Genomic DNA, 26,929 nt, shown 5'->3' with positions numbered 1-26,929 from the left:
ATGACTGAGGTGTCCTTGATTAAGACACCTAACCCCCAATTGCTCCCTGGGTGTCGTGGATAGGGCTGCCCACCGCTCCAGGCAAGTGTGCTCACTGCCCCCTAGTGTGTGTGTGTATTCACTAGTGTGTATGTGGTGTTTCACTTCACGGATGGGTTAAATGTGGAGGTGAAATTTCCCTGTTTGTTGGATTAAAAAAGTATAACTTAACTTATACCTTCGATGATGAAATCCCCAGGGTCTTTGCTATTTTACATTGAGAAACGTTATTCTTGAATTGTTGCACTATTTGCCTGCCCAGTTTTTCACAGAGTGGTGAACTCCTTATCTTTACATCTAGAGTCTGTCTAGGATGCTTTTTTATATCCAATCATGTTACTGACCTGTTGCAATTTAACCACTAGGGTTTTTTTAGCATTACATAACTTCACCTTTTGCTGATCCTGTTCCAACTTTTTTAAATGTGTTGCTGACATCAAATTCAAAATGGGTAATTATTAAAAAAGAAACAAAAAAAGGAGTTTATTTCCAACTGGTTATATGTCGTCTTTGTGGTATTTTCAAATAAATAGAGTGTTTAAATGATTTACACATTATTGCATTCTGTTTTTATTTGCATTTTGCACAAAAAAATGAAAAATAGCTGTTAATTGTGGTTGCGGTGTTGAGAGGGAAAAATCAAATATAGTCACTACAGTACAACAGAGAAATGTAAAAAGAGGAATAATAAAGAGTTTATCACTAACTTTCACTCCCTAAGCCTCATTTTTTAGTCAGAACAGAGTATTGCACAGGCTCAGCAGTACATGATGCTAGTGTTAGTATAGTTAGTATTGATAGCTCCAGGGTTAATTGCAATGTTACTGTATAACATTAGTAGTTACTGAAAAAAATAATCAAAAGTTGCTAATCACTTCTTTCAAAATGTGATGAGATTATGGTACTCATTACTTTAGTTCTGCATTACTCTGTACCATCTTCTCATTATATTCACAATTAATTTTAATAAGCAAAATATCTGCCAATATAGTAAGACCACTCCACTTACAGTAAAAGTGTTGAAATAAAGTACTCTTATAATATTCTTACAACAATCTCAAAATGAGAAATATTAGATATATTGTCTAGATTTAAAATTATGTAATTTGCCAAGATATCATTCCTTGCAGCATAGATGGTTTTGCCACTTTGTAGCCCAGAGCTGCAACTAATTTTAAAACGTGCATCCCGGAGGCCCCATTCCTGTCTTTGCCCCAGAATCAATAAATCAACCTATGAGCCTTTTGACACAAAACACACTGCCCGTTGTTTCTCTTATAAGTGTGTTTTGAGTGAACACATTTTCTGTTATTTTGGGAGCTAAAGTTGGTTTTTCTGCAGCATCATTTCTTCTGGCATCTTCATTTTTAAGAATTTTAAACATGTGAGTCATGTTAGCCTAGTACTTACCAACTTGAAAGTCCCTGAGGGCTGCAAAATTAAGTGCTAATTCAGCGCCCCCCTCTGGTGAAAGTTTATATTGAGGCAATAAGAACAAACATGAAATCTGGTATTGCTAAAGTAATGTTTTTTCCCCATCTGTTGCTGTAATGATGGCTAGTGTTCAGGTTGCTGTCTGTCTGCTGTTTCGCTGACCTCTGTATCTTATTACAGAAAGAGTCCCCTACCATCTCCAGACAGTCCCCTGCTAATGGCCATTCCAGCATTAACAGTTCTATCTTGGTAAGGACCCCACAGTCATCTCAAGTGACCGAATTCCACCCTCTTCCCCCAGTGCTGTCGCCTAATGTTGTCCGTTATTACCTCCATTTTCAGTTTTATTTACCGTCCTTCCCTCAAAAATGTGAAAAGGTATTGAAATGTCATAACTGGCTGTCAGTTCAGTTTGGTTTCAACTTGTTTTTTTTTTGTTTGTTTGTTTTAAATTATATTTTAAAAGGATGAAATTTAGGAAAGATTTCTCTGATATAATTTCAAACTATACTAAAATATTTTCCAGAACATAATTACACAAGATGATTAAAAACGGAGACAAAGTAATGAGTGTTTGCAGTTTCCGTTATCTCAGTTTTCAAATTGGTGTGCTCTGTGCTGCTGTAACTATGCACCTGTCTGTATTTATGCAGTATGCCTGAAAACGGAAAGGTTTACAGACTCAAGCACACAAGCTCAAGACATCCCACTGAGATAATGTCATTATACGCCAGATGTCATGAAACAGTGGTAGATGATAGACATACCAATGAGAGCAAAACTACAGCATAACACAGCATGCCTATAACAAAGCCCTTAATCCAGATTGAGCATGAATGGCCTGGGTCTGATTCATTTAAAGGTGTATAGGCCCAAAATTTAACCCTGCGGAACGCCAGACTTTGTTAGGCTCTTTAGAGGAAGCCTCTTCTCCAGTCAGGGTTTAGTGTGTGCTTGGACAGATTGTGATGCTGTGGCCGCTTGCTTGCTCTCTGCTTCCTCTTGCGTTGTTGTTCTGAGACTTACCTTCAACAGCCTGTCATGCTCTTTTATTACATACAATTTTTAGCTGGAATAACGCAAGACTCAGTGAATACACAAAGAAATGGAGCAACATGGAGTGTTTTTTGTTGATTTGAAGTGTGCTTTTGTCAGTGCTTTTTTGATTAAATGATTCCAACCATGTGGGGAAAAGTGTTTCTTTCACTGCCTGGCTTTGTTTTACAGGACTTGCCGTCAACCATCCAACCAAAAGGACGTCAGGTGAATAGAGCATCCCTCACTTACATCTGCCTCTCCAGCTTTAGCATCCCTTCATGCTTGGCACTGTGCAAATTTTTGCACTGAACTTTTCAAGTGAATTTATCTTAAATCTAAGCAATATTCTAACTTTGAGATTATTGTAATCTATTGTATTGTTTTAAGAGGTTTTAGTGCAACAATTTTGCTTGTTGTAAGAAATATCCTTGATGAGCAGAATTATAGTGAGAGTTTGACTTCCTAAAATCACGGAATGTCTAGAAATAAATTATATAAGTTAAAAGTTTTAGTAAGCTTAAAATCACTTAATAAGATGCCATTTTTTGCCAGTAACTATCACATGTACTAGTAAGAAAAAGCAGTTTCGACACAGTTAAACAGGTAGTCACCACATGCTCACTTCTATTGAACAGAAAAACTAGGAAGCCTCATCTGGTCATGCTATAGTATACATATTTATATAAGTAGTTGTGAGTTTCTTCTGTTTATTCATATGTATCTAAAAATGATACCAGTAGTTTGAAGTTAGTTAGTTAGTCATGTTCGTAAGTAAAGCAAAATTTTACTAAAACAATCAAATTCTATTTTTTTTTTTTTATCAAACTCAGCTAATCATCTAATATGACCGTTTCCATTTTTTTATTTCCTTAAAATTGAAATGGGCCTACTTCTCAACTTAATATTATCAAGGCCTGACATATTTGATTTAGCTTCTTTAGTGGTGAAAATTTTATCAGTATGAATATTATTATTTTTGAGAGACTTATCAGTCTCATATCAGTAAGGTATGTGTGTAGGACAGTGTGTTAAAGATTGTGTTTTACTAACAAATTAAGCTGTCTGTCTAACCATTCAACGCTCTTGTACTAACTCCATATGCAGCAGCTAACTCTGGATTTCTAGCCTTTTATTAATAAGGTTTAAACTCATGAGGACGGACTGATGTAGATTTCCATTGTGTTTATCATTTTATACACTATAATTGCTTACTGCACAACAAAAAAAAAGAATGAGGTTAGGGCACAGTCATAGCCCACTGGCACTGATGTAAACAGAGACGTTGCATTTTGGGCACAATTAGGTCAAAAACATTCTCATGTAATTATGGATTATTGTGGATTTATCCACTGCTCTGGTATTGAGAGCATTATCAGTTTGTCCCCAGGTGAATTTCAGCCTTGTTAAAGACAGGACTGACAGTTCCAGGTCTACATAGTACAGTTTCAGCCAAAACCCTGCTTGTTCACTTGCCTAAAAGAGTGATGTGTGGCCTTTTCTCCATCTACTTTACAACTGCGGCAAATTGCACTGTATCTCACAGAGGATGCAAGCACGTTCTGTCATAAACTTAAAAAATAATACAACCCCAATTCCAATGAAGTTGGGACACTGTGTAAAACATAAATAAAACCAGAATATGAAAATCCTTTTCAACCTATATTCAATTGAGTACACTACAAAGACAAGATATTTAATGTTCAAACAGATAAACTTTATTGTTTTTTGCAAATATTCACTCATTTTGAATTTGATGCCTGCAAAACGTTCCAAAGAAGTTGGGACAGGGGCATGTTTACCACTGTGTAACATCACCTTTCCTTTTAACAACACTCAGTAAGCATTTGGGAACTGAGGACACTAATTGTTGAAGCTTTGCAGGTGGAATTCTTTCTCATTCTTGCTTGTTGTACAACTTCAGTTGTTCAACAGTCCGAGGTCTCCGTTGTTGTATTTTGTGCTTCATAATGTGCCACACATTTTCAATGGGAGACAGGTCTGGAGTGCAGGCAGGCCAGTCTAGTACCCGCACTCTTTTACTACGAAGCCACGCTGTTGTAACACGGCCTTTATGGGTGTTGTTGATATATGGCTTTCCCTTTGCATGGCAGATTTTTAACTTGTACTTGTAGATGGAGTGACAATCTGTGTTCACTGAAAATGGTTTTCTGAAGTGTTCCTGAGCCCATGTGGTAATATCCATTACAGAATGATGTCGGTTTTTAATGCAGTGCCGCCTGAGGGATCAAGGGTCATGGGCATTCAGTGTTGGTTTTCTGCCCTGCCGCTTACTTGCAGAGATTTCTCCAGATTCTCTGAATCTTTTGATGATATTATGGACTGTAGATGATGAAATCCCTAAATTCCTTGCAATTGCACATTGAGAAACGTTGTTCTTAAACTGTTGGACTATTTGCTCACGCAGTTGTTCACAAAGTGGTGAACCTCACCCCATCCTTGCTTGTGAACGACTGAGCCTTTCAGGGATGCTCCCTTTATATCCAATCATGAGACTCACCTGTTTCCAGTTAACCTGTTCACCTGTGGAATCTTCCAAACAGGAGTTTTTTGAGCATTCCTCAACTTTCCCAGTCTTTTGTTGCCCCTGTCCCAACCTCTTTGGAACATGTTGCAGGCATCAAATTCAAAATGAGTGAATATTTGCAAAAAACAATAAAGTTTATCCGTTTGAACATTAAATATCTTGTCTTTGTAGTGTATTCAATTGAATATAGGTTGAAAAGGATTTGCAAATCATCATATTCCGTTTTTATTTATGTTTTACACAACGTCCCAACTTCATTGGAATTGGGGTTGTAATAATCTTAAAAGCACCTCAGGTAGCACATGGATTGCAGCACTTAGCTAGCAGTTTAACTCTTCTGAAAAGGCTTTAAACGAGATGTTGAACATTGCTGTGAGGATTGGACTGCATTCAGCGACGAGAGCATTAGTGAGATAAGGTACTCATGTTTGCTGTTTAATTCTGGATTACAAACACCACTCCAACTCATGCCAAAGGTACTGGATGGAGCTCTGTCACTCCAGAGAATACACTTGGCGTTGGGCATGGTGACCTTAGGCTCATGTTCGGCTGCTCCAGACCATCCCATTCTGCTGGCAGTGCTTTTCTATGAAGATTGTACAAGCTATGTGTCTGCACCTGAACACTTGGTGTACCATAAAGCAGTAGTGAGAATAACATTTCAAAGTAGATGTTTTCAGGTAATTAGTTCCTGTACTGGATGCCAGTGTCAGAGACTAATGCAAGCTTTGCTGGTATTTTTTTCTCACTTAATTGAAAAGTAGCAGTGAAAATCAAAGAAAACTTTAAAGAAAGGGAAAGAGTCCCCAGAGTTTTGACAGGCAGGTTATTAATTTAATTAGCAACACAGACACAGATTATTTTATTAGCTTTGTTAATTAAAGTTTCCATTTTTTCATGTGAATTAATTAATGCTGTATGTCAAATATTTCTAGACAGCTTTTACATACTGTTCAGTCATATAACTCTGAGAAGGGGAGAGTCAAGTGTCCAGCAGATGGCACAGTTGATCTCATCAGTACTGGAATAACTGCGTCACACTAAATATGTATCAGTGATGTCACCATGGTATGTTCTTTTTTTTTTTTCCCTGCTCAGTTAAAACTTCTCAAGACATTAGCTGTAACCAGTTAACACTTGTTTATTTATAGTCCTTTGCTGGCCTAATAACATCTTCACCACTTTACCTTTATTTTGTACAATTAGTGTAGCGATCTCACATATAGATCACCACATCAGTCAAGGTGGAAAGATCGGTCAGTGTAAGACTCTAGTCTATGTCATTAGCTGATAGAGTCCAAAATCCCACTCCGTATATATCAAAATAAAAATGTGGCCTGTTTAAAAGTTGGCATGATACTATGTACATAGATCTCACAAACCCACCTCTAAGATGAAAGTTTGAGGTTAAAATGAACAAAATTCAAGTTTCAAGATGGTGCTAGTGCTGTTTTTAGCTACTCAATGCACTTTTATTCATTGTTGTAGATAATGTCAGTGTCAGAAACCATGTGAGATTACAGTTTAAGGCAACTGAGTGAGTTTCACACTGAAGAAGAGTTTCAGCTTGGACTGGCTTTTGAATGAGTACATTTATGTAAATAAATTTTAAAAGTACAGTAACAAAAATAGGTTAATTCTAAGTGATAAAGGGAAGTTGGAAATCGAGGCTGTTTTTGATTGTGGGCCCTGTAAGGTTTAGCTGAGGAACCTCTATTGTACAGAGGATTGTATAGTTAAATGTATTTATACATATATACACCCCTTTAAGGCAGTCGTGTGTCATGTGCTCTGCTTTAATTTCAGTTTTTGTTGGTTGACAGTGTCACACATCACTCCCATAGGCAGGCCACTGCCATGGCAACATGTTGCAGGTGTTACTCTGAGCTGGACTCCCTGTGCTCTACTGCATTGCTCAGCTGCTTTTCTGCCCATTGGCCCATTGCACCCATGTACAATGTGCCTCCTTGCACATTCATTCATACATGTACAAAAAATAATCACAAAGACTTTGTACCACCAAGAGTAACTGCTCTTCTCTGTTTTCTTTCTCTGACTCTCTTTTTGTCATTTTACTTTTTTTTTTTTTTTTTTTAACTTTCTTAAGCTGTATATGAAGGATCACGTGGACCTTACTGTCTTTCTCCCTTCAGATCTACGTGCGGGCGCAATTTGAGTACGATCCAGTGAAAGACGACCTTATCCCCTGCAAAGAAGCAGGAATTCGCTTCAGAGTGGGAGACATCATCCAGATCATCAACAAGGATGACCATAACTGGTGGCAGGGCAGGTTGGAGAATGCAAAAAATGGCACAGCTGGCCTCATTCCCTCACCAGAACTGCAGGAGTGGTGAGTTACTCGACTTTGCCATTCTCTGCGTAGCAATTTGCTGCTCTCGGGTTAGATTGTGATTTAGCTCTGCATGCCAACAATGTAAGGGACATTGTTTTTATAACAAGTATTGAAATGTTGTTTAAGTTGGTTCTTCAGTATAGCCATAGCTGCAAACATGGGAATGACAGATTTTTTAAACCACTGCCCAGTGAAAGATTTCACCTCAGTGGAGGACATGGACTATCAATGTTTTATTTCAGTTACATAACTGTACACATTTGTAATTAATCATTTTAATTATTTTACTTAATTAAAAGTAATCTCAGAGTTATAGTACTGCCGCCTCCCCGCCATTACATTGCATACAGGGAAATGACCATTCATTGAACTTGGCTCACTGGGAACCATCCTTGAGTTCGTGATGCTGTTGGTAGTGTGTGCTTTCACTGGTCTGCATGACACAGCTTTATGTTTAATGAGTTCTAGTTGCTGTAGCGGTCCTTAAAGTTGTCAAAGCTCAAAAAAGATTATAGCAAAGATATAGACAGAAACAACTTCTCTACAGAAAAGCATGTGTGCAACAGTTAACATAATTATACAAGGTGATCAAATTTAATGAAAATACATAGACGTCAAATGGAAATGTGCCTATACAAACTAGGCTAGCAACCCATGTTGTAAAATACTTTGAAATGACTTTGGATGTTAGCAGGAAAATTTGACTTTGAAATTTGTTGGAACAACAGGAGGATGATGAGCCACTTTACAATATAAACATGTATTGGCATAAGCGTTTAACATGGAGAAGGGAAGGGGCAGAAAAGCAAAAGGTTTCCTCTATGTAATACTACAGCAGATGGAAGAAAAGCTGAAACTGTCCTCTAAAACATATTCTCCCTTCCTTTCAAGGCGGGTTGCCTGTATAGCAATGGAGAAAACAAAGCAGGAACAGCAAGCCAGCTGCACTTGGTTTGGCAAGAAAAAGAAGCAGTACAAAGACAAGTATCTAGCCAAGCACAATGCAGGTAAAGTCTGCGATCACTGTATACTTACCTATATGTGTGCACAAACTAGCAAGAAGACTGCAGAGGCTAATCTACACAGTCTTTGCTCCCAGTAGTGATCTCAGAGTTTTTGTCTTTTATCCTGAGTATAGCATGTCATTCTCAACACTATATACAGCATTGGGCCACTCACTGTGAACATGTAACACATTCATATTGAAGTGGGGCATCTCCAGATTATAGGGACATTATCAAAGAAAGTGCTCACATACTGTTTAAAATCACTTATTATTAATTGTCATTAATTAATTCACAAAATAACTCAGTGTAGATTGAAATAATCCAGGTGCATGCAATCCTGGTCAAATTGTTGTGCTAATTTTCAAAGTGAAAATAAGTTAACACATCATCTGTATGGAATTTACTTGTATGGTATTATTATGTTTACCATAATAAATAAAATAAATAAAACCTAGAATATAAATGCAATGTGCCATAACTTTTGCACAGGCCATATTTTCTGTGTTAAATTCAGCAAATAAACAGTAATTGTGTGTTCTTTGTAAAGGATGTGCTATTTTCATATAGAAAATTAACAAAACTTAAAATTTGACCAGAGGTGCCCAAACTCTTGCATATGACTGTATAAACTGGACATGAATGATTTAAGATGTTACTTTAATACTTAATACTTACTTTTCAGGGAACAACAAATGATCTCTTGATATTTATTGTTTTTTTCTATGTTATTTATCTTTAATTACCGTGTTTTAATGATGAGAAATTCTGGACACTCATTTCTGTATACTTTCTTAATAACAGAATCTGTTATAGCTCTTTCTGGAACGCGTTGCATTTTTTTGCTTTTATATAAATGAAAACAGTGATTCCACAGTTTTGAACAGTGAACGGGAGTAAGGCCTGACTCATCAACTTATTGGCCTCTAGGCACAAATGTTTGGTCGACCACTACCTGGCTACTTTTTTTGGGTGGTCAGGGATTTTTTTTCTGATATCACAGCAGGTTACATGAGGCCTGTGCAGCATCACAATAGCAGCATGCAGTGTTTGGCACATCACCACTATAAGCACATTTTTGTACCAGTTGAGACAAAACAAAGCAAGATTGCGCTCACATTAATGAGAACACAGGTTAACATAAACCTAACATCAAGCACAACACTTCCTTATAAAGCATGCGTCCACTCTTTACAAGCAACACAATTACCCTAATGATGAGATCTACTATAATCAGAGCTAAAATATACACAATAAGGATGAAAGAAAGCAGTAAATGTGAAAACTCGAACCGTCAAGCATCCTAGCTAAAGAGTACTGCCACAGCTGTGGTGGATTTTTATCTCACCACTGATGACAGTTGGCAGATCACTGCCGTTAAGGACTAATCAACTTTCCTCTTTACCATAGTGGCTGACGTTTTATATTTGCCTTTGGAAAAAAGGGCTTCATCTACTGTGAAATATCAGGTCTCTTTTGCAGATAGTTCAGGCACATCTTTTGTATGACTGAAGCTAAAGTACATTCGCATGAACTGAGCTCACTGCTAAAATCTGCTTCATGGAGGTAATGGTGGATAGTGTAACAGGTGCTCTGTGATTGGAGGAGAAAATAAGTGGACATCATCGTGGACATCATCGTGATTATTATCAGCCATCGCACATTGATAAATTTGAAATGAGTTCATCATAGATCATACAATCTCTTTTGTCCATAATTAGAGTTTTAAATGTATGGGAAAATTTTAAAATCTGCAATCTCTCAAATCATTCTGAACAAGGCAATATGTTTACTTTATAAACTGAATAATAGTAATAGAGAGAAATGCATTTTCATCTGAAGTACCTGAAGGCTCTGTCAGATGACAGACTGGCAGACCTTTTCTGAGCCAGCTCTCCAAATACGGATGCTTTGTAGCAAAGCAAGCTAGTGATCACATCATGTTTACAAGGTAGTGAAGTGAGCTGCCACATGACTTACAATAACAACAGGATATCACTGAATTGGGGATTTTATGTAAATGTAATTCCCAAAGGATGATAAAAATTCTGCTTTCAGAGTTATCTGTCTACGTGTGCATGAAGTCTTAGGCTCACTCAGCCTTGGGCCTTGTCTGCAGCCCTTCCTCAAATAGCAGGGAGCCCTGCGGTCAGCACATGGCCAAACAGCCGTGCGTGTGATCACTGTCTCTGACAGATCAGCCGCTCTTAAAGAGTGCACAAGCAGCAGGGCTGCAGTCAGCACTTTCTGCTTGTTTGGCTGTTCAGAGGGCCTCATTTTAGCATGCCTCTGTGAATCCCACCCGCTAGAACTAAAGTACACGCCTGCACACACCACACTGCTGTGTGTGCGTGTGTGTGCGTGTGCGTGTGTGCGCGTGTGTGCGCGTGTGTGCGCGTGCGTGCGCGTGCGTGTGCGTGTGTGTGTGTTTATCACAGGAGCACAGAGCAGAGTGCAGACCAGACTACCCTGTTATTCCATAACGTTCATGACCAATTGGGAATAGAGCTCAGGTGTCAGAGAGAAGAGCGCACACACGCACACATGCTGACACACACACACACACACACACACACACACACACACACATATATATAACCCAAAGTTGGGACGCTGTATAAAATTTCACGTGTAAAATGTAAATAAATGTAAATCAAACTTTAATGCAATGATTTACAAATCTCATAGACCCATTATTCACAGTAGAACATAGAACACATATCAGATGTTGAAAGTGAGACATTTGACCATTTCATGAAAAACATTAGCTCATTTAGAACTTGATGGCAGCAGCACATCTCAAAAAAGCTGGGACGGGGCCATGTCTACCATTCTTAGTATCCCCTCTTCTTTTAACAATAGTTCGTAAATGTCCAGTAAGTGAGAAGACCAATGCTGGAGTTTTGGAAGAGGAATGTTGTCCCATTCCTGTCTGATGTGGGATTCTAGCTGCTCAACCGTGCTGGGCCTTCTTTGCTAGATTTTTCATTTCATGATGTGCCAAATATTTTCTATTGGTGAAAGGTCTGGACTGCAGGCAGGCCAGTTCAGCAGCTGGACTCTTATTCTGTGAAGCCATGCTGTTGTGATGGATGCAGTTTGTGGTTTAGCATTGTCTTGCTGAAATATTCAAGGCCTTCCCTGAAAGAGACGTTGTCTGGAGGGGGGAATATGTTGCCAAAACCTGTATATTTCATTTAGCATTAAAGGTGCCTTCACAGATGTGCAAGACACCTATGCCATGTGCACTAATGCTCCCCCATACCATTATGGATGCTGGCTTTTGACCTGTGTGCTAATAACAAGCTGGAAGGTTTTTAGTCTGGTGGATGCAGTGTCCATTATTCCCAAAAATAATTTCAAATTTTGAAATCAGTCCATCTTAAATGACCAGTCTTCTTATAGCCTAGGCCATCTTTGTGGAGAGCAACAATTCTATTTCTCACATCCCCAGAGAGTTCTTTACCATGAGGTGCCATGTTGAATATCCAGCGGCCAGTATGAGTGAATTGTATCCAAAACACCTAACAAGTTCCATAGCACCAGAGAGGGACAATGACACAATTGAGCACAATTTGGACATGTTCACTATGTGTACTCACTTGTGTTGTGTTGCCAGCTATTTAGACATGAATAGTTGTGTGTTGAGTTATTTTCAGAGGACAGTAAATCTGTACTGCTAGACAAGCTGTACACTTACTACTTTGTTATATCTGTTTCCTTTTTATAGTGTTGTCCCATGAAAAGATATATTAAAATATTTGCATAAATCTGAGGGGTGTACTCACTTTTGTGAAATACTGTATATATTGGTGTGTATATATACATATGTGGATATACATGTGTGTGTATGTGTGTGTGTGTGTGTGTGTGTATATATATATATATATATATATATATATATATATATATATATATATATATATATATATATATATATATAATATCCATACCAAAGACACCTACTCATTACACTATTATACCTATATCGCTTTTATGACATCCCATTCAAAATCCATAGGCATTTGTAAAGAGTTGTGCTCTCCACTGCAACTATAACCGCTTCCACTCTTCTGGGAAGCTTTCTACAAGATTTCGCCCATTCATCTAGAAGAGCATTTGTTAGGTCAGGCACTGATGTTGGACAAGAGAACCTGGCTCACAATGTCCATTCTAGTTATTCCTAAAATTGTTAGATGGGATTGAGGTCAAACTCAACAGACTCACCCAGCCATGCCTTTATGGACCTTGCTTTGTGCACTGGGAGTTAGTCATGCTGGACCAGAAAAGGATCTTCCCCAATCTGTTCCCACAAATTTGGAAGCATAGAATTGTCCAAAATGTCTTGGTCTGCTGAAGCATTAAGATTTTTCCTTCACTGGAACTAAGGGCTCTAGGCCAACCTCTGAAAAACAACCCATTAGCATTTTCCCTCCTCCACCAAACTTAACAACTGACAGATAGCATTCACCTGTCATTCGCCAAACCCAGACTCGTCCATCGGACCCATGGAAACCCATTTTTTGAAGCTCCGAACATGCAGTTCTTTTTCTGACATTTGTTCCAGAGGCAACACACATGCACAGTTGTATGCAAAAGTGTAGAGAGAAAAAGACACACAGGAAAGAGAGGGAAAGACAATGGAGGATGCGGAGAGTGGAACAGAGAGAGTGGAAAGCTTAAATGGCAATTTTGATATTTTTCATCTACCTGTACAGTTTCTCACAGGAGTGGTATGCCAGTTAATTCATCTCACACATAGTTTAGTGATTGCAGCTTTATTTACTCATTTTTCAACAGTGAGTCCCGCCAGGAGGCTTAAAGCAAAGGCCAGTGGGCCACATTGGCAAAGGATTAAAACTTCCAAGTATGTCCGTTTACAAACTACCAAAGAACTATTTTAGCAAAACATGTTTTCCTGAGTTTCAGGAAAAGTCATGAGGAAAATCTTGAACAACTTAAATTAGAATATACATTCATAAAAGTGTAATACATTTTTTGATGAGGAAAAATAATATATAGTCAAAACTGCCGTTAAGTACAAGTTATTAATTTTTCATTGTCAGACAATATAATGAAAAAATATAAAAATAAAAATTTCAGTGTGTACTGTATCCACTCTTTGTATTTGTGACAGCTTTCATTCTTTTCAGGAGACTTACGTTCTTCAAATAAATCTGTGGTGATGTTTTTCACAGCTTTAAAGTTCAGTCTTAGAAGTTGGTTGAATTTCTTGCTTCTCACAATCCAAATAATCCCAAATACCTTCAGTGATGTTGAGGTCTGGACGCTGGGTTGGTCAGTCCATTGTTCAGCTTCTTTGATTGATTTAAACATTTTTATTAACATTTCTTTTTCTCAGTAATAGTGTCTTGACAGCCACACATCCTTTCAGACTTATTTTGTTGAGTTGTCTTCACACAGTGGAAGGATGGACAGAGACACCTGTGATTTTTTTCAGATCTGAAGCTCCAAGTTGACCTTGATTTTCTCCTCTCTCTCAAAGCTTTAAGTCCTGTTTATCTGATGCTGACAGTTTTGGTGTTCTACCAGGTCTTGCAGTCCCATTTTCTCTTGTATTTGAATCATTTTTGTGATCCAGTTTTGGAGACTCATGTTTTTTCACTTATTTCCTGCTGAAAGAATGATAACTTGTACATCATTTAAACTGGGCATTAAATAAATCATGGGTGGTCTCTGACTTTTGCACAGTACTGTATTCTTCTTCTTGGACTATATAGTCTCAGAGACGAAGTGAAGGCTCTCAGTTAAATGTTTTTCTTAGTGTATGGCATCACCTTCAGTTTTGAGTTATTTCAATCCAGTTAATTTAATGCGTAACTTTTCAGACTGCTCTGGTTATAATATGTCCAGCCTGTCGCTGAGGTCCAGTGGTCAGCCACAGCACACTGGGCTAAGGAAGCGGGGTGGCCTCTGCCAGCAGTGCAGTGGAGCGCAGCTCAGCCATAATCCTCTCTGAGCGCAGCGTCCCACTTTACTGGATCTGATTAGCGCGCACCCAGCCACAGAGGCAGGGAGCGAGTCTGTTCTGGGTATTATGCTTCCCTTTTCTCGGTCATTTAACAAATTCCTCTTTTGTTATTTAATTGCATAAAGATGCTCATGTAGGGTACTTGTCTGGCGAAGGGCTTTTGTGCATCGAACACTGAGTTGGTCTTTTCTGCCCTGCACTGATGACATGATATACTAAGGATGGCCCATTTACTGTTTATTATGGGATGTTCTTACACTTATAGATCATCCAGAAAACCTAATGCAAAAAACCATCATAAATACAGTTCTACAGTACGACCACTGTTGAGTTTGTGTTTACAATGATGATGCATTCCATTGTACTCTGATATCAGAATAATAAGACCTTAAAAATGAGGTCACATATTCACCTTACATTACAGTCAAAGAGTTCTTATAGAAATGCATACAGTTTTCCACTCACCCCAGATGTAGTCAATCTGTCAAGCCATGTTTGGTGTCTAAATTTTGCTTCTTTATTTTAGCACTGGAGCTTTAAGGCTACCATTGCCATACTGTAAGTCAACAGTCACCCAAATCTGTTGTGCAAATACATCTCTAAAACATTTCTCAACTCACTCAAACCATATCCAGCTCTTCATTAATGTTGCACTAACTTATTGATTTTAGGACTCAGTATGACCTACTGTGAGGTATAAAATTGAACAGAACTTCATCATGTAGCTGAAGTAGTGTTTGTCGACTTCCTGCAGAATCCGACTCCTTTCACATGCATGCACATCACACAGGCATATGGATGCTAGATTACATTTGTGATGTTGATTTTGTTTTTTAAACTTATGAAGGTTTTGTTCCAAAACACATTTTGGACCACTTTCATTTGTATTTCTTTATGATATACATTATGTATGTGGGATTTACATATACAAGAAATATCAATGCTATGTTATGATTAACACCAACTGTATTGGAGACATATAAATGTTTTCCGTCATCTTACGTCACCTGTAATTCTTTCCAAAATCTTGTAATATCCAAAATCCTAATGGTTATACAGCATTTAGGAATGAGTGAAAAGTTTGCAAGTTGAAGATTAAACAGTTATATAAGTTTATAATTTTTATAAAAGAAACAGAAATCATGAATGCAGTCTGTAGAGTGCACACTTGTGCAACATGCATGCACAACAAGGGGCAACACAGTTCGGCAACATTGTTTTAAAAAAAAGGGGGGGGGCTGCTCGCTGCACTCAGCTACACTGAGGTTTGACCTAAATCAGCCCTAATTATGACCAGGATGTAGTCTCAGTGGGTTGAGAGGCTTTAGCAATACATTTACAGAAAAGATTTGAGTGACTATTGACTTCTAGTGTGTGTTAGTAATGTTAGTTCCAACTAAAGAAGCAAAATTTGGACAACAAACTTGCCTTGACTGATCTGGGCTAAGTGGAACATTGTGTACATTTGAGTTTTCAGCAAACCATTTCTTTGAAATCAGCATCTAAAAGTGGGCTATCATGCTCTGACTACTCAAGCACACTACTATCCCACAAGAGGAAATACACCGCTAACATCATATTACACAAAGTGAGTGTGTGCTGTGTCAGGTTAAATTTCTTCTGTTTGCCCTCCTATATCCAGTCTAGTATTTTCTGCTGACCTTGGCCTGATGCACAGTGTTGAATCAGATGTGTAATTATTAAGAGACAAATTGTCTACCACTGACCACTGTCAATGTCATCATGCATATCAGTGTGTTATTTTTAAATGCTCATTAATCTGCTTTGTTTCAGTGTTTCTTTCTTTCAGCTTTGTATTATTGCTGCCTGTGGCTTAACTACTGTTCATTCAGAACCATTACAACATTCTTACTCTTCCTTCACTGTGAACGCATGCTGCACCAAAGTTTGGTGCTGCCTCATTGACAGTACATTGCTCTAAATGTCAGATGCATGTTGCATCTTCTTTTGTTTGTTTGTTTCATTTTAAGCCTCTTTTGTCTGCTTTGTAACAGCTCCATCCACGCCGCTATGTGCCGTGTGGATGGCCACCATTGTTAAAAGTCTGTCATGTTGTTCTGTATGAAAAGGGCAGTTCTGCGTCAGAGCTTTGACTAAGTGCCATTGTTCTGTCTGTTGACTGATGTTATTCTGTATCTGAGCCACAACTCAATGACCCTCCCCTGTCCATTTTTCATGCTGTCTCCTTACGAATGGCTTCTGTGCATGTAAGTAATACAGAGTGACTTTGTCGCTATGGTTTTTTTTCTTTCTGCCACTTTCTCTTAGTGTCTCAGCAGTGGTGACATTAACCTAGTTTCCATGTGTGCTTATTAGTAACGTTGATTTGTTTCTGTTGCGGGAACAACAGATAACAAAACACCCGAAACCAGGCCCAGTGAGCCATTTCAGTATCTGTGCGTGTTTTTTCCTTTTGGCTTGCTTCTGTATTTTGATGTGCTTATTTTACATCCTGTAGCTGTTTGGTTGCCCACTACCCACTCATGCATTCACATGTTATGGAAAAACAAATTTTCCTTGCTTTTTTTAAATACAAGTTCATGTTGTAAGTTTTTAAATAGTCATTCACATGAGACTGTACTCTCCATATGTGGAAACTATACTGTAAAAACAGCCCATTTGAGTGTATTGTTTTTCTATAGTATATTATTTAACTACTATGAATTCTCAGAATTCTGAAGTAGCACAGCTAGGCTAGGCTTAAATTAGCATTACCTCATATTTGTTACTAGTTTAATCTGCAGGGGCTAAAACATTTAAATAAAACAATTTTTAAAATGTACTTAATTGTCTGTTACTAAATTATTCAAAACAATGCAGCCTTGTTGGTCCCTTTTGAAGATGTGTCTTTGCCAAAGGGGGTCATCCCTATGTTCCAGGGTCCTTTATTTTCTAGGAAACTGCCCTGTGTTTCTCAGCACTTGTCTGTGCAGGCTGTGCTCTGATGAAGAACATTTGTGTTACAAAGTTTGCAAAGCTAGCTAATTAATCACTGAGGCTAGCCTGGCTGAGGACAAATATGTCCCTATTGAAAGTATCTGCTCCTCATTGTTTCTTTGTATAACCTCTAATGACCCCAAGACGCAAAGCAATACTTTAGGAACCATTTCAGAAACATCTTTAATATGCTAAGTTGAGGTTTGGCGTCTTATTTAAAGCTCTAACAGGATGTACATTCCCTGACAACAAAGGACTGCTCACCTGCCAAAGTAACATTACAGCAGCTCTCTAAACCAAACCTAATGGCTGCTGGCAGTTGTAATTCAGAGTGTAAACAGTACCTAAAGAAATAGGTTCCTTCCATAGGTTATCAGCATAGTTAAATGCAACGTTTAGTCATAACAACTTTTAATGCAGTGCATACGCATGAGGTGATTTAGATGTATGAGTTGCAAAAGCGCTGTAACAGAAGCAATTAATAAGAGGGCCTGAATAGACATGTAAAAATGAATTATGACTGCTGGTGTATAAACCCACCCAAAACTGCACACCTTAAGTAAAAACAACACAAAAAACACAAAATATGGCCCCTTTAAACAAGAAATAAAGCTTCCAGCATGTCAAACCCCCTTAAAGATCTTGAGCACACAGGCACGTGTCTCAGGTCATGTGAAAGACCAGCATGAATCATTTAAGGCATCTATGCGGAGAGTAAGAGAAGAGTCTGCAGAGGATCTCCTTTCGCATGGCAGCTACTCAGGCAGCAAGCTCCTGTTACACACACAGACTCAAGTCAGCATCGGCGTACAAGACCTACTTCTCCCTGCACATCTCTGTACTGCACTCCTACTCACGCTAAAATAGCCCCGCAGGCACCTCTCTTACATTAGCCACTTCCTTTTCGTAGTAGATCTCTTTAAAAATCCACAAGAATCTCCTTCCCTCTGTGTTTCAGCTCAGTCTCCTTTCCTTTTCCACCTCACAGTTGCCTCCTCGAAATGTACCCTTCTGAACATGTATGTTTCCTTGTTTATGTCAAATGTGCTTTGTCTGCTCATGTTAGCACTGCAGAGCAGGAAACCATATCAAACAGGCTGAGTGAACAAGACAGTGTAAGGCTGAGTTAGCAGGCCTTCCCTCATTTTTACTAGGGCTCAACCGATATATAATTCAATGGATAAAATAGGACAATATTAGGGTTCCACATATTTATTTTCCCAAATGTCTGGGAATAGAAATATTGAACAAAATAAAATATTGCAAAAAAAAGTGATTAAAAAAAGCTTTAGGAAAGAAAGTGATTTGTGGGAACACAGTTTAAGTGAGGTTCTTTTGTTAAATAGAACAAACGGTGTACTTTAAACCTGTTCCAGAGTTAAACATTTGTCATTCACCTATTTCAGAATTTAATTTTAAAGTCAAAGGGGAATGCCACGGAGTTCAGTATACATAATTCAAACACTGGACTCATATACAGTAAGTCAGACATTGCATTGACTCTTGTTGCAGCTGACAATAACTAGATAATGTTTATTTCTCTAGCAAAATACAGTTATAGCAATGTAAAAGATTGCATGTGAGAGAATGCAGTAATATAGTTCAATCTATTATAATACATTAATATGTAGTACATTAAAGGGGAATTCTGCTGATTTTTCTAGATGTCTGCATAATTACATGGTTGAGATGTAGACAAAGTCATTTAATGTAGATTAATGTGAAATGGTCCATTGTAGACTCACCAACTTCTTTACAGTGGCTGTGATTGGAACCAGATGTCACAATGTCTACAACTGAAATATAGCCATTATTATTTACTGTCTAAAATGATCAGTGAACCTTCATGTCATCTTGAGTTTTCCTATGTAATGTTGGTGATAGAAAAATAGTGTTAAATCTGGAAGAGTACATTTTCTTGTGGGACTACTTTGCCCTGCATGTACCTCTTCACTATGAATGGAATGAAATGGAAGTTTTAGGCCAAAATCTAACAATGTCTGAGACATCAGGCGGCATATTTGTAACCATTTCATGAAATAACTTTGTGATTTGACATTAAACCATTCTGACTGATTTGTTTACATCTTACAGGCTTAATTATGCAGAAATGTTGAAGGTGTTGTGAATTTCCTTTTAAATTATAAGAGTTTTTTAAGCAGCCTGACAGGTGTATCAATCAGTAAAGCACTGTTTATTTAAAATGATCAGAGTCTGTTTAATTTGTCCTTTTCTAGCTCCTTTAGCTCAGTATCTGTATCAGTTTTCATATCGGCTGAGGCCTAGTGTTTATGACTTCTCATGCTCTTTGATGCAGCCCCTCTGGTTTGCTGTGCTCTGAGCCCTGCAGCACGCAGTCCTCTCAGCACTTTTCCCGAGCAGTACAGTGATAGATAAAGCCACTGTGACTCAGTAGGGGATCCCGTGTCACCCAGCTGCAGGATCAAAACACATAACCTTCATTCAGCCACCCTTACATTACATAAGCATGTAGGGGCAGGCATGTTGACCTTACTGGTCACTGCAGTCTCAGACATGAAAATAGGCCCCAGCAGCAGAAATGCTAGTCCCCATCTAAATATACTCCTTTCCCATTCCTGGCTTAAATAAACAGCTCAGCGGAAAATGTAATTTACACAATGTTCCCTTTATCATAAATGTAGTCAGTCAGTCAAGACATAGTTGACAAGTAATGGAAGTTTATATCTTATTGGCATCAATAGCCTCATGGCTCTAGTATGAAATCAAAGAAGCAAATTTGGTACAAAACGTGTCTTGGCTAAGTTTTGCCAAACTACTTTCAATATTATTAGCATTCCTAGAGTTGGAACAGTGTTGTCACTGCTGTTCATCAGCTTCAGGAATGTTTTTTAAACCCTTTAGGAGCTTCTGTTCAGAGCTAGTGTGAAAACTAAGCAGGATGATACATGAACTTTCATGACTGGACTTTAGCACCCCTGGCTTAGAAGCAAATTAACATATTTGGTGTTGTCAGCATCTAGAAGAGTGCTTCAGATTGTTGCAGTAGTGATTGTAAGGCACAAAGTTTATTAGACTGAATGAGACATTCACCATGTCTCTGGAACTTTGACTGACTCCTTAAACGTTCTCCTGCTTTTTGCTTTTCAGTGTTTGATCAACTAGATCTCGTCACGTATGAGGAGGTAGTGAAGTTGCCAGCTTTCAAGAGGAAAACACTAGTGTTGTTAGGTATGTATGGTACTGCTTATATAGGTCCTGAGTCTGACAAGGCCTGACAAAATATCACATTTTGGTTCTGGCCAATTTTTCACATACGTTGGGCTCAGGTTGAGCTCAGATTGTCAAATTGTTTAATCTTTTTATGTAACTGGTTTATTTTTGTATTTGCACACTCAGATGCATTTTCTTTTTTGGCACACTCTCTCTAGTCATTCTCTGTCAATACACAGCCTAGCTAACACGCTTGCTGTTCATCATGAACAAAAGAAAAGTGGAACTGTTTAAAATTGCAAATGAATCAGGGATATCTTCATTGTGTACATCCATTACCCGTTATAATGGATAGACAAGTCTTGCATGTTCATATCATCTGTTATGTTGTAGCAAGAATTTTTATAATAATTTCTGGTCATTTTCTATCAATTTACTCTTTGGAAACAGGCTTTATCTAGCTAGCATTTACCTTTACGTGCATAGACAGTAGGGGTGCTGCAGGCTTGTGGTTGAACAGTGACCAAAGAAATGAAATCCTTAGCATATTTATTTTAAAAAGTGCCTGAGAACTGGCAGGAGAGTGATAGCAGGTGTGCAGCAGGGTGAGAGAGTCCAGACAAGACTTTTGGTTGGATAGAAGCATGGGCAAGTTAGCTCGCAAACTTTGGGGGCAAGAAAAGTGATATGACTGCAGTCTGTGGAACATAGCTAGTTAATCTCTTTAATACATTTTGCAGCAGTGTTAGCAGGTTTGGTCCAGGTTTGAGTTTTAAATTTAGCCGTAGACGTACAGCCTAGTCAGGTCTGGTCACAAGTACAGACCAGGTTCAGGCTTTAATTTCAATGCTTTTCTGTTTGCTGCACCATCTGTAGGAGCTCATGGTGTTGGCAGGAGACACATCAAGAACACACTCATCACCAAACATCCCGACAGATTTGCCTACCCCATTCCACGTAAGACAACAGCAACTCAATTTTGCCATTTTTACTAATTATTATAATGTAATTATAATGTAACATTGTAATGATATCTGTGAACGTTGATATATGTATAAACACTAACAGACACGACCAGACCTCCTAAGAAAGATGAGGAAAATGGCAAGAACTATTACTTTGTATCACATGACCAAATGATGCAGGACATCGCCAACAATGACTACCTGGAGTATGGCAGCCATGAGGACGCCATGTACGGCACCCGGCTGGAGACGATACGCAAAATCCACGAGCAGGGCCTCATATCCATACTGGATGTGGAGCCACAGGTCACGACTCTCTTTCACATTCACATTCACATTGTAACTGCAAAAGCTGTAGAACCCTCTGCCAGTGTATGCTGCACAGTGTTTTGACATAATAAAGTTCCCTTTGAAATTTCAGCCAGGCTATGTTGCCAAGATGTTTCTGGCTTAATGGTTTTGGTATACAAGGAGGCTTGTTTGTGATCATTTGCAGGCCCTGAAGGTCTTGCGGACAGCAGAATTCGCCCCTTACGTGGTTTTCATAGCTGCGCCAACCATCACCCCAGGCATGAATGAGGTAAGATACATCTCTCTGTTCATCACCTGTACTAGACAGTTCATGATGTGCTCTTTTTCGTCTCCTTTTGTTCAGCTCTGTCTGTGTTTGGCTCTTCTTTTTGCATGTGTTGTATGCACTGGCTTGCGTTTTGATTTCTTTTGCATTCCTTTCCACTGCACTCAGCTTCCCAGGTGGTGCAGGAAGCTGCCTGTAAGTATAACAGGAGTCCATTCCTAGTGCAGTTCTCCTGAAAATCCGCTTCACCTGTCCCTCGATCACAGATACCAAGACAGTCCTAGACTCCCACATACAAAAAAAGAAAAAACTAGAGCAACATGATCCCCCTGTACTTCCCAGTATTCCACGGCAAAGGATCCTACTTTGTGTTTCATATAGCACAATCTTCCCCAATGCTACATCTTTATATAGCTGCATATCTTACCCAAGGCTTTGTGAGATCATGATCACGATCAATGTTGGCCAACAATTGCATTTAGAAAGAGTTTTTAGTCACTTTATTTGAACGATGCCTACATAGGAACTTCATGACACTTGAATAGGACTACTTGAGAATTTTTAAACAGTATTGACATAAGAGGCCTTAAACTAAAGTGGCAGACAGTTGTTCAGTTTATAACGCTGTTATGAAGATACCATGACAGTCCTAGAATTCTATTCCCAAGTAATGGAGCTTAGAGGCTGTAGCCTAGTTAAGAACACCATACGTGAGTTGTTTTTTTTTTTTGTTGTTTTTTTTAGAAGATTTTGATATACTTGATCTTTCATACCTAAAGCCACTATTTATGAATATACATATTTGTGCAAAAATCCTCTAGGAATATCCTTGGTAAAATATTGCTAGAAGTTCCCTGCCTGTATCTACCTGAGTACAAATACAGTTTGTAAATACAGTAATTTGTTCACGTTTGCAGTCATGCAGGTCTCCTCAACAGAAATTGTATTTTTGTACACAAAAGTAAACACAAAATGCTGTTTTAAATTATTATTTCATATATGGAAGGAAAATGCTGTCCAGCCCTGCCTGGCCCTATGTGAAATTGCCCCCTCAGCTACTAAATCATCAGTTAACCAAATTCAATTGACTGCTAGGTTCAGTGTCACTAGCCACACCCAGACATGATTGCTGCCAGACCTGTTAAATCTAAACATCAGTTAAATTAAACCTGTCTGGCAGTGTGAAGCAGGCGAGGAGGTCTTAAAAAGTAGCACATGCTACTAGATTCTAAGGAGATTCAAATACAGATGCAAAACAAAGTCATTGAAATCTATCAGTCTGGAAAGAGTTACAAAGCATTTGCTAAATTTCTTTGACTCTAGCAAACCACAGTGAGAGCCATTATTATCCACAAATGCAGAAAACAGAACAGTAGTGAACCCTCCCAGGAGTGGCCGGCTTACCACAGTTTCTTCAAGAGCGCATGGATGACTCATCCAGGAGGCAACAAAAGAACCCAGATGAACATCTAAAGAACTTTCTTGCTTGCCTCAGTTAAAGTCATCGTAGATGATTCCACAGTAACGAAGACGCTGGGCAGAAATTATATCTATGGTAGAGTTGCAAGGCGCAAACCATTGCTGACCAAAAAGCTGGTCTTTCATTTGCTAAAAAAATATCTATATGGACTTGGGGGATAGTATTTTGTGGGCTGAAGAGTCAAAGGTGGATATTTTTTTGTTTTGGGGGAGGGGGCAATTACTTTTTCATATGGGTGATTTTGAATAAATCTTTATCTTAAAATAAATGGAATGATCGTTTAAAAGCTACATTTTGTGTTTGCTTGTCTTGTCTTTATCTTATATTTTGGATGATCTGAAACATTTAAATGTGACAAATTAGCAAATATAAGAAAAATCTGTTGAGGGGCAACATTCCATTACTTAGGAATGATGCTTCATAAGAGTCTTATATATAGAACTAACGTCTGTCATTTTGTTTAAGGTCCCTTATGTCAACACAATGTCATTTAATTCATAAGACATCTAATGTCAACATGCAATTACAGGCATGTTCATAAATACTCAAGTATGGCTTTATAAATATATAATTCAATGCTTATGCAAGTGTTTTCAGGTCTCAATGTAGATAGCCCTCGCATTAAGTGTTAATACATTTCTTTTGTGTCTGAACAATATATGACACAAGTAATAAACAAAAAAAAATGATGATGATTGACACTTTGTGACTAAAGATGGAACATTGGTTAGTTTTACACAATATTGCCAAAAGTATTTCATTCAGTAAATCATTGAATTCAGGTGTTACAATCACGTCTATGTGTATAATATCAAGCACTTAGGCATGCAGACTGCTTTTACAAACATTTGTTAAAGAATGGGTCGCTCTCAAGAGCTCAGTGAATTCTAGCATGGTGCCAGACTTCACAGGATGACACCTGTGAAGTCCAGTTGTAAAATTTCCTTGTTACTAAATATTCCACAGTTAACTGTCAGTAGTATTATAACAAAGTGGAAGCAATTGGGAACGACAGCAACTCAGCCACAAAGTGGTAGGCCATGTAAAGTCTCAGAGCGGGGTCAGAGGATGCTGAGGCGCATAGTGCGCACAGGTCACCAACTTTCTGCAGAGTCAATCTCTACAGACCTCCAAACTTCATGTGGTCTTCAGATTAGCTCAAGAACAGCGTAGAGAGTTTCATGGAACGGGTTTCCATGACAGAGCAGCTGCATCCAAGCCTTACATCACCAAGCGCAGTGCAAAGCCTCGAATGCAATGGTGTAAAGCGCCTCTACCGGACTCTAGAGCAGTGGAGACATGTTCACTGGAGTGATGAAATCTCGCATCTCTGTCTGCCATTCAGTTGGATGGCTCTGGGTTTAGCAGTTGCCAGGAGAACGGTACTTGTCTGACTGCGTTGTGCCAAGTGTAAAGGAGGTACTAAGGTATGGGGTTGTTTTTCAGGAGTTGGGCTTGGCCCCTTAGTTCCAGTCTTAATGCTTCAGCAGACCAAGATATTTTGGACAATCTCATGGTCCCGACTTTATGGAAACAGTTTGGGGACGGCCCCTTCCTATTCCAACATGATTCTGGATGAATGATCAAAAATTCCCATAAACCCACTCCTAACCCTTGTGGAAAGCCTTCCCAGAAGAGTTGAAGCTGTTATAGCTGCAAAAGGCGGGCCAACATCATATTAAACACTATGGATTAAGAATGGGATTTCACTCAAGTTTATATGCGTGTGAAGGCAGATACTTATGGCAATATAGTGTAGTTATGAAATACTTGATATGGACAATAATATTGCGACACATCTATCAATCATTGAATTCAGGTGTTTTATTCAGCCCCATTGCCACAGGTTTATAAAATCAAGCCTCTAGCCATGCAGTCTGCCTTTACACACATTTGAGTTGTTCTAAAGAGCTCACTGATTTTGAGCATGGTACTGTAATAAGATGCCACTGTTGCACAAAAGTCAGTTTGTGAAGTTTCTTCCCTGCTAGATATATCATGATCAACTGTGAGTGTTTTTATTGAAGAGTGGAACAAGTTAGGAACCACACAGCAACTCAGCCACAAAGTTTCAGACCATGTAAAGTTAGAGAGGTGCATAGTGCATTAAAGTCGCCAACACACTGCTGACTCAGTAACCGCAGGGTTCCAGACCTCCTCTGGCATTAACATCAGCACAAAAGCGGTGTGCTGGGAGCTTCATGGAAAAGGTTTCCATCACTGAGCAACTACATGCAAGCTTTACATCACCAAGCACAATGCAAAGTATCGGATGGAGTGATGTAAAACATGGCTCCACTGGACTCTGGAGCAATGGAAACATATATTCTGGAGTGATGATTCACGGTTCTCTAGTCTGCTGGATGAGCCTGGTGAATGCCAGGAGAATGTTACCTGCCTGACTGCAGTGAGCCAACTATAAAGTTTGGTAGAAGAGAAATAATCCATATTGTCATAGGCTTTTTGGTTCCACTTAAGGGAAATCCTAATGCTTCAGAATACCAAGACGTTTTGGACAGTTAAATGCTTCTTACTTTGTGGGACCAGTTTGGGGAAAGACATAAAGGCAGGGCTACATGAATTTGGTGTGGAAGAATTTGACTCATCCCCATCTAGCACTTTTGGGATTAATTAGAATGGAGATTGTGAGACAGGTCCTGTCACAAATTCCAAAACTGTAGGTTTTAATATGGAGTTTGCAGCTCCTGCTTTGCAGCTAAAACAGCATCCACTCTTCTGTGAAGGCTCCTCACAACAGTTTGGAGTGTGCCTGTAAAAATGTGTGCCCATTCAGTCAAAATAGCATTTGTGAGGTCAGACACTGATGTTGGGTGAGAAGGCCTGGTTCAACAGTCAGCGTTCCAGTTCATTCCAGAGGTGTTTAGTGGGGTTGAGGTCAGGGTTCAGTGCAGACCACTGAAATTTCTCTACACCAAACTTGTCAAACCAGGCACAGTCATGCTGGAACAGGAGGGGTTAGAAACAAGTTAGAAGCATATAAGTGTCTCAAATGTCTTTGAATGCTGTAGCATTAACATTATCCTTCATTGGAACTAAGAGCCCCAGACCATTATCCCTCCTCCACCATACTTTACTGTTGGCACTATGCATTTCAGTAGTTAGTGCTCTCCTGGCATCTGTCAAATCCAGATTTGTCCAACAAACAGAGCAGAAATTTCACAGTCTGACTTGTTTCAAAGGTAGAATCCTATGACGGTGCCACATTTAAAGCCGCTGAGCTCTTCAGTACAGCCTATTTTAGTGCCAGTCTCGATAAAGACTGCACGGTTATCTGAATGACACCTGTTAGCAGCGGGTGTGGCTAAAGCACCTGAACAGATTAATTTGTTGT

At 38.8% G+C, this 26,929-nt stretch overlaps 1 protein-coding gene across 14 annotated transcripts in view; it reads left to right on the top strand.

Annotated features, from left to right (window-relative positions):
• caska (calcium/calmodulin-dependent serine protein kinase a) overlaps positions 1-26,929 on the top strand; it is a 291,499-nt gene that overhangs the window by 262,909 nt on the left and 1,661 nt on the right. For 8 of the 14 annotated variants that reach the window (XM_037539384.1, XM_037539383.1, XM_037539387.1 and 5 more), the window contains 8 exons: positions 1,654-1,722; positions 2,701-2,736; positions 7,210-7,406; positions 8,301-8,416; positions 20,493-20,573; positions 21,432-21,512; positions 21,624-21,826; positions 22,017-22,100. In XM_037539384.1, the coding sequence (XP_037395281.1) occupies positions 1,654-1,722; positions 2,701-2,736; positions 7,210-7,406; positions 8,301-8,416; positions 20,493-20,573; positions 21,432-21,512; positions 21,624-21,826; positions 22,017-22,100 (867 nt within the window). The remainder of the gene's footprint in view (positions 1-1,653; positions 1,723-2,700; positions 2,737-7,209; positions 7,407-8,300; positions 8,417-20,492; positions 20,574-21,431; positions 21,513-21,623; positions 21,827-22,016; positions 22,101-26,929) is intronic. The other 6 variants (XM_037539386.1, XM_037539396.1, XM_037539391.1 and 3 more) reach the window with 3 other exon arrangements.

Source organism: Pygocentrus nattereri, chromosome 6, assembly GCF_015220715.1.
Source record: "Pygocentrus nattereri isolate fPygNat1 chromosome 6, fPygNat1.pri, whole genome shotgun sequence".
Lineage (NCBI taxonomy): Eukaryota > Metazoa > Chordata > Actinopteri > Characiformes > Serrasalmidae > Pygocentrus > Pygocentrus nattereri.
Note: the sequence above shows the minus strand (reverse complement) of the source record. Positions and strands in the feature narration are given on the sequence as shown.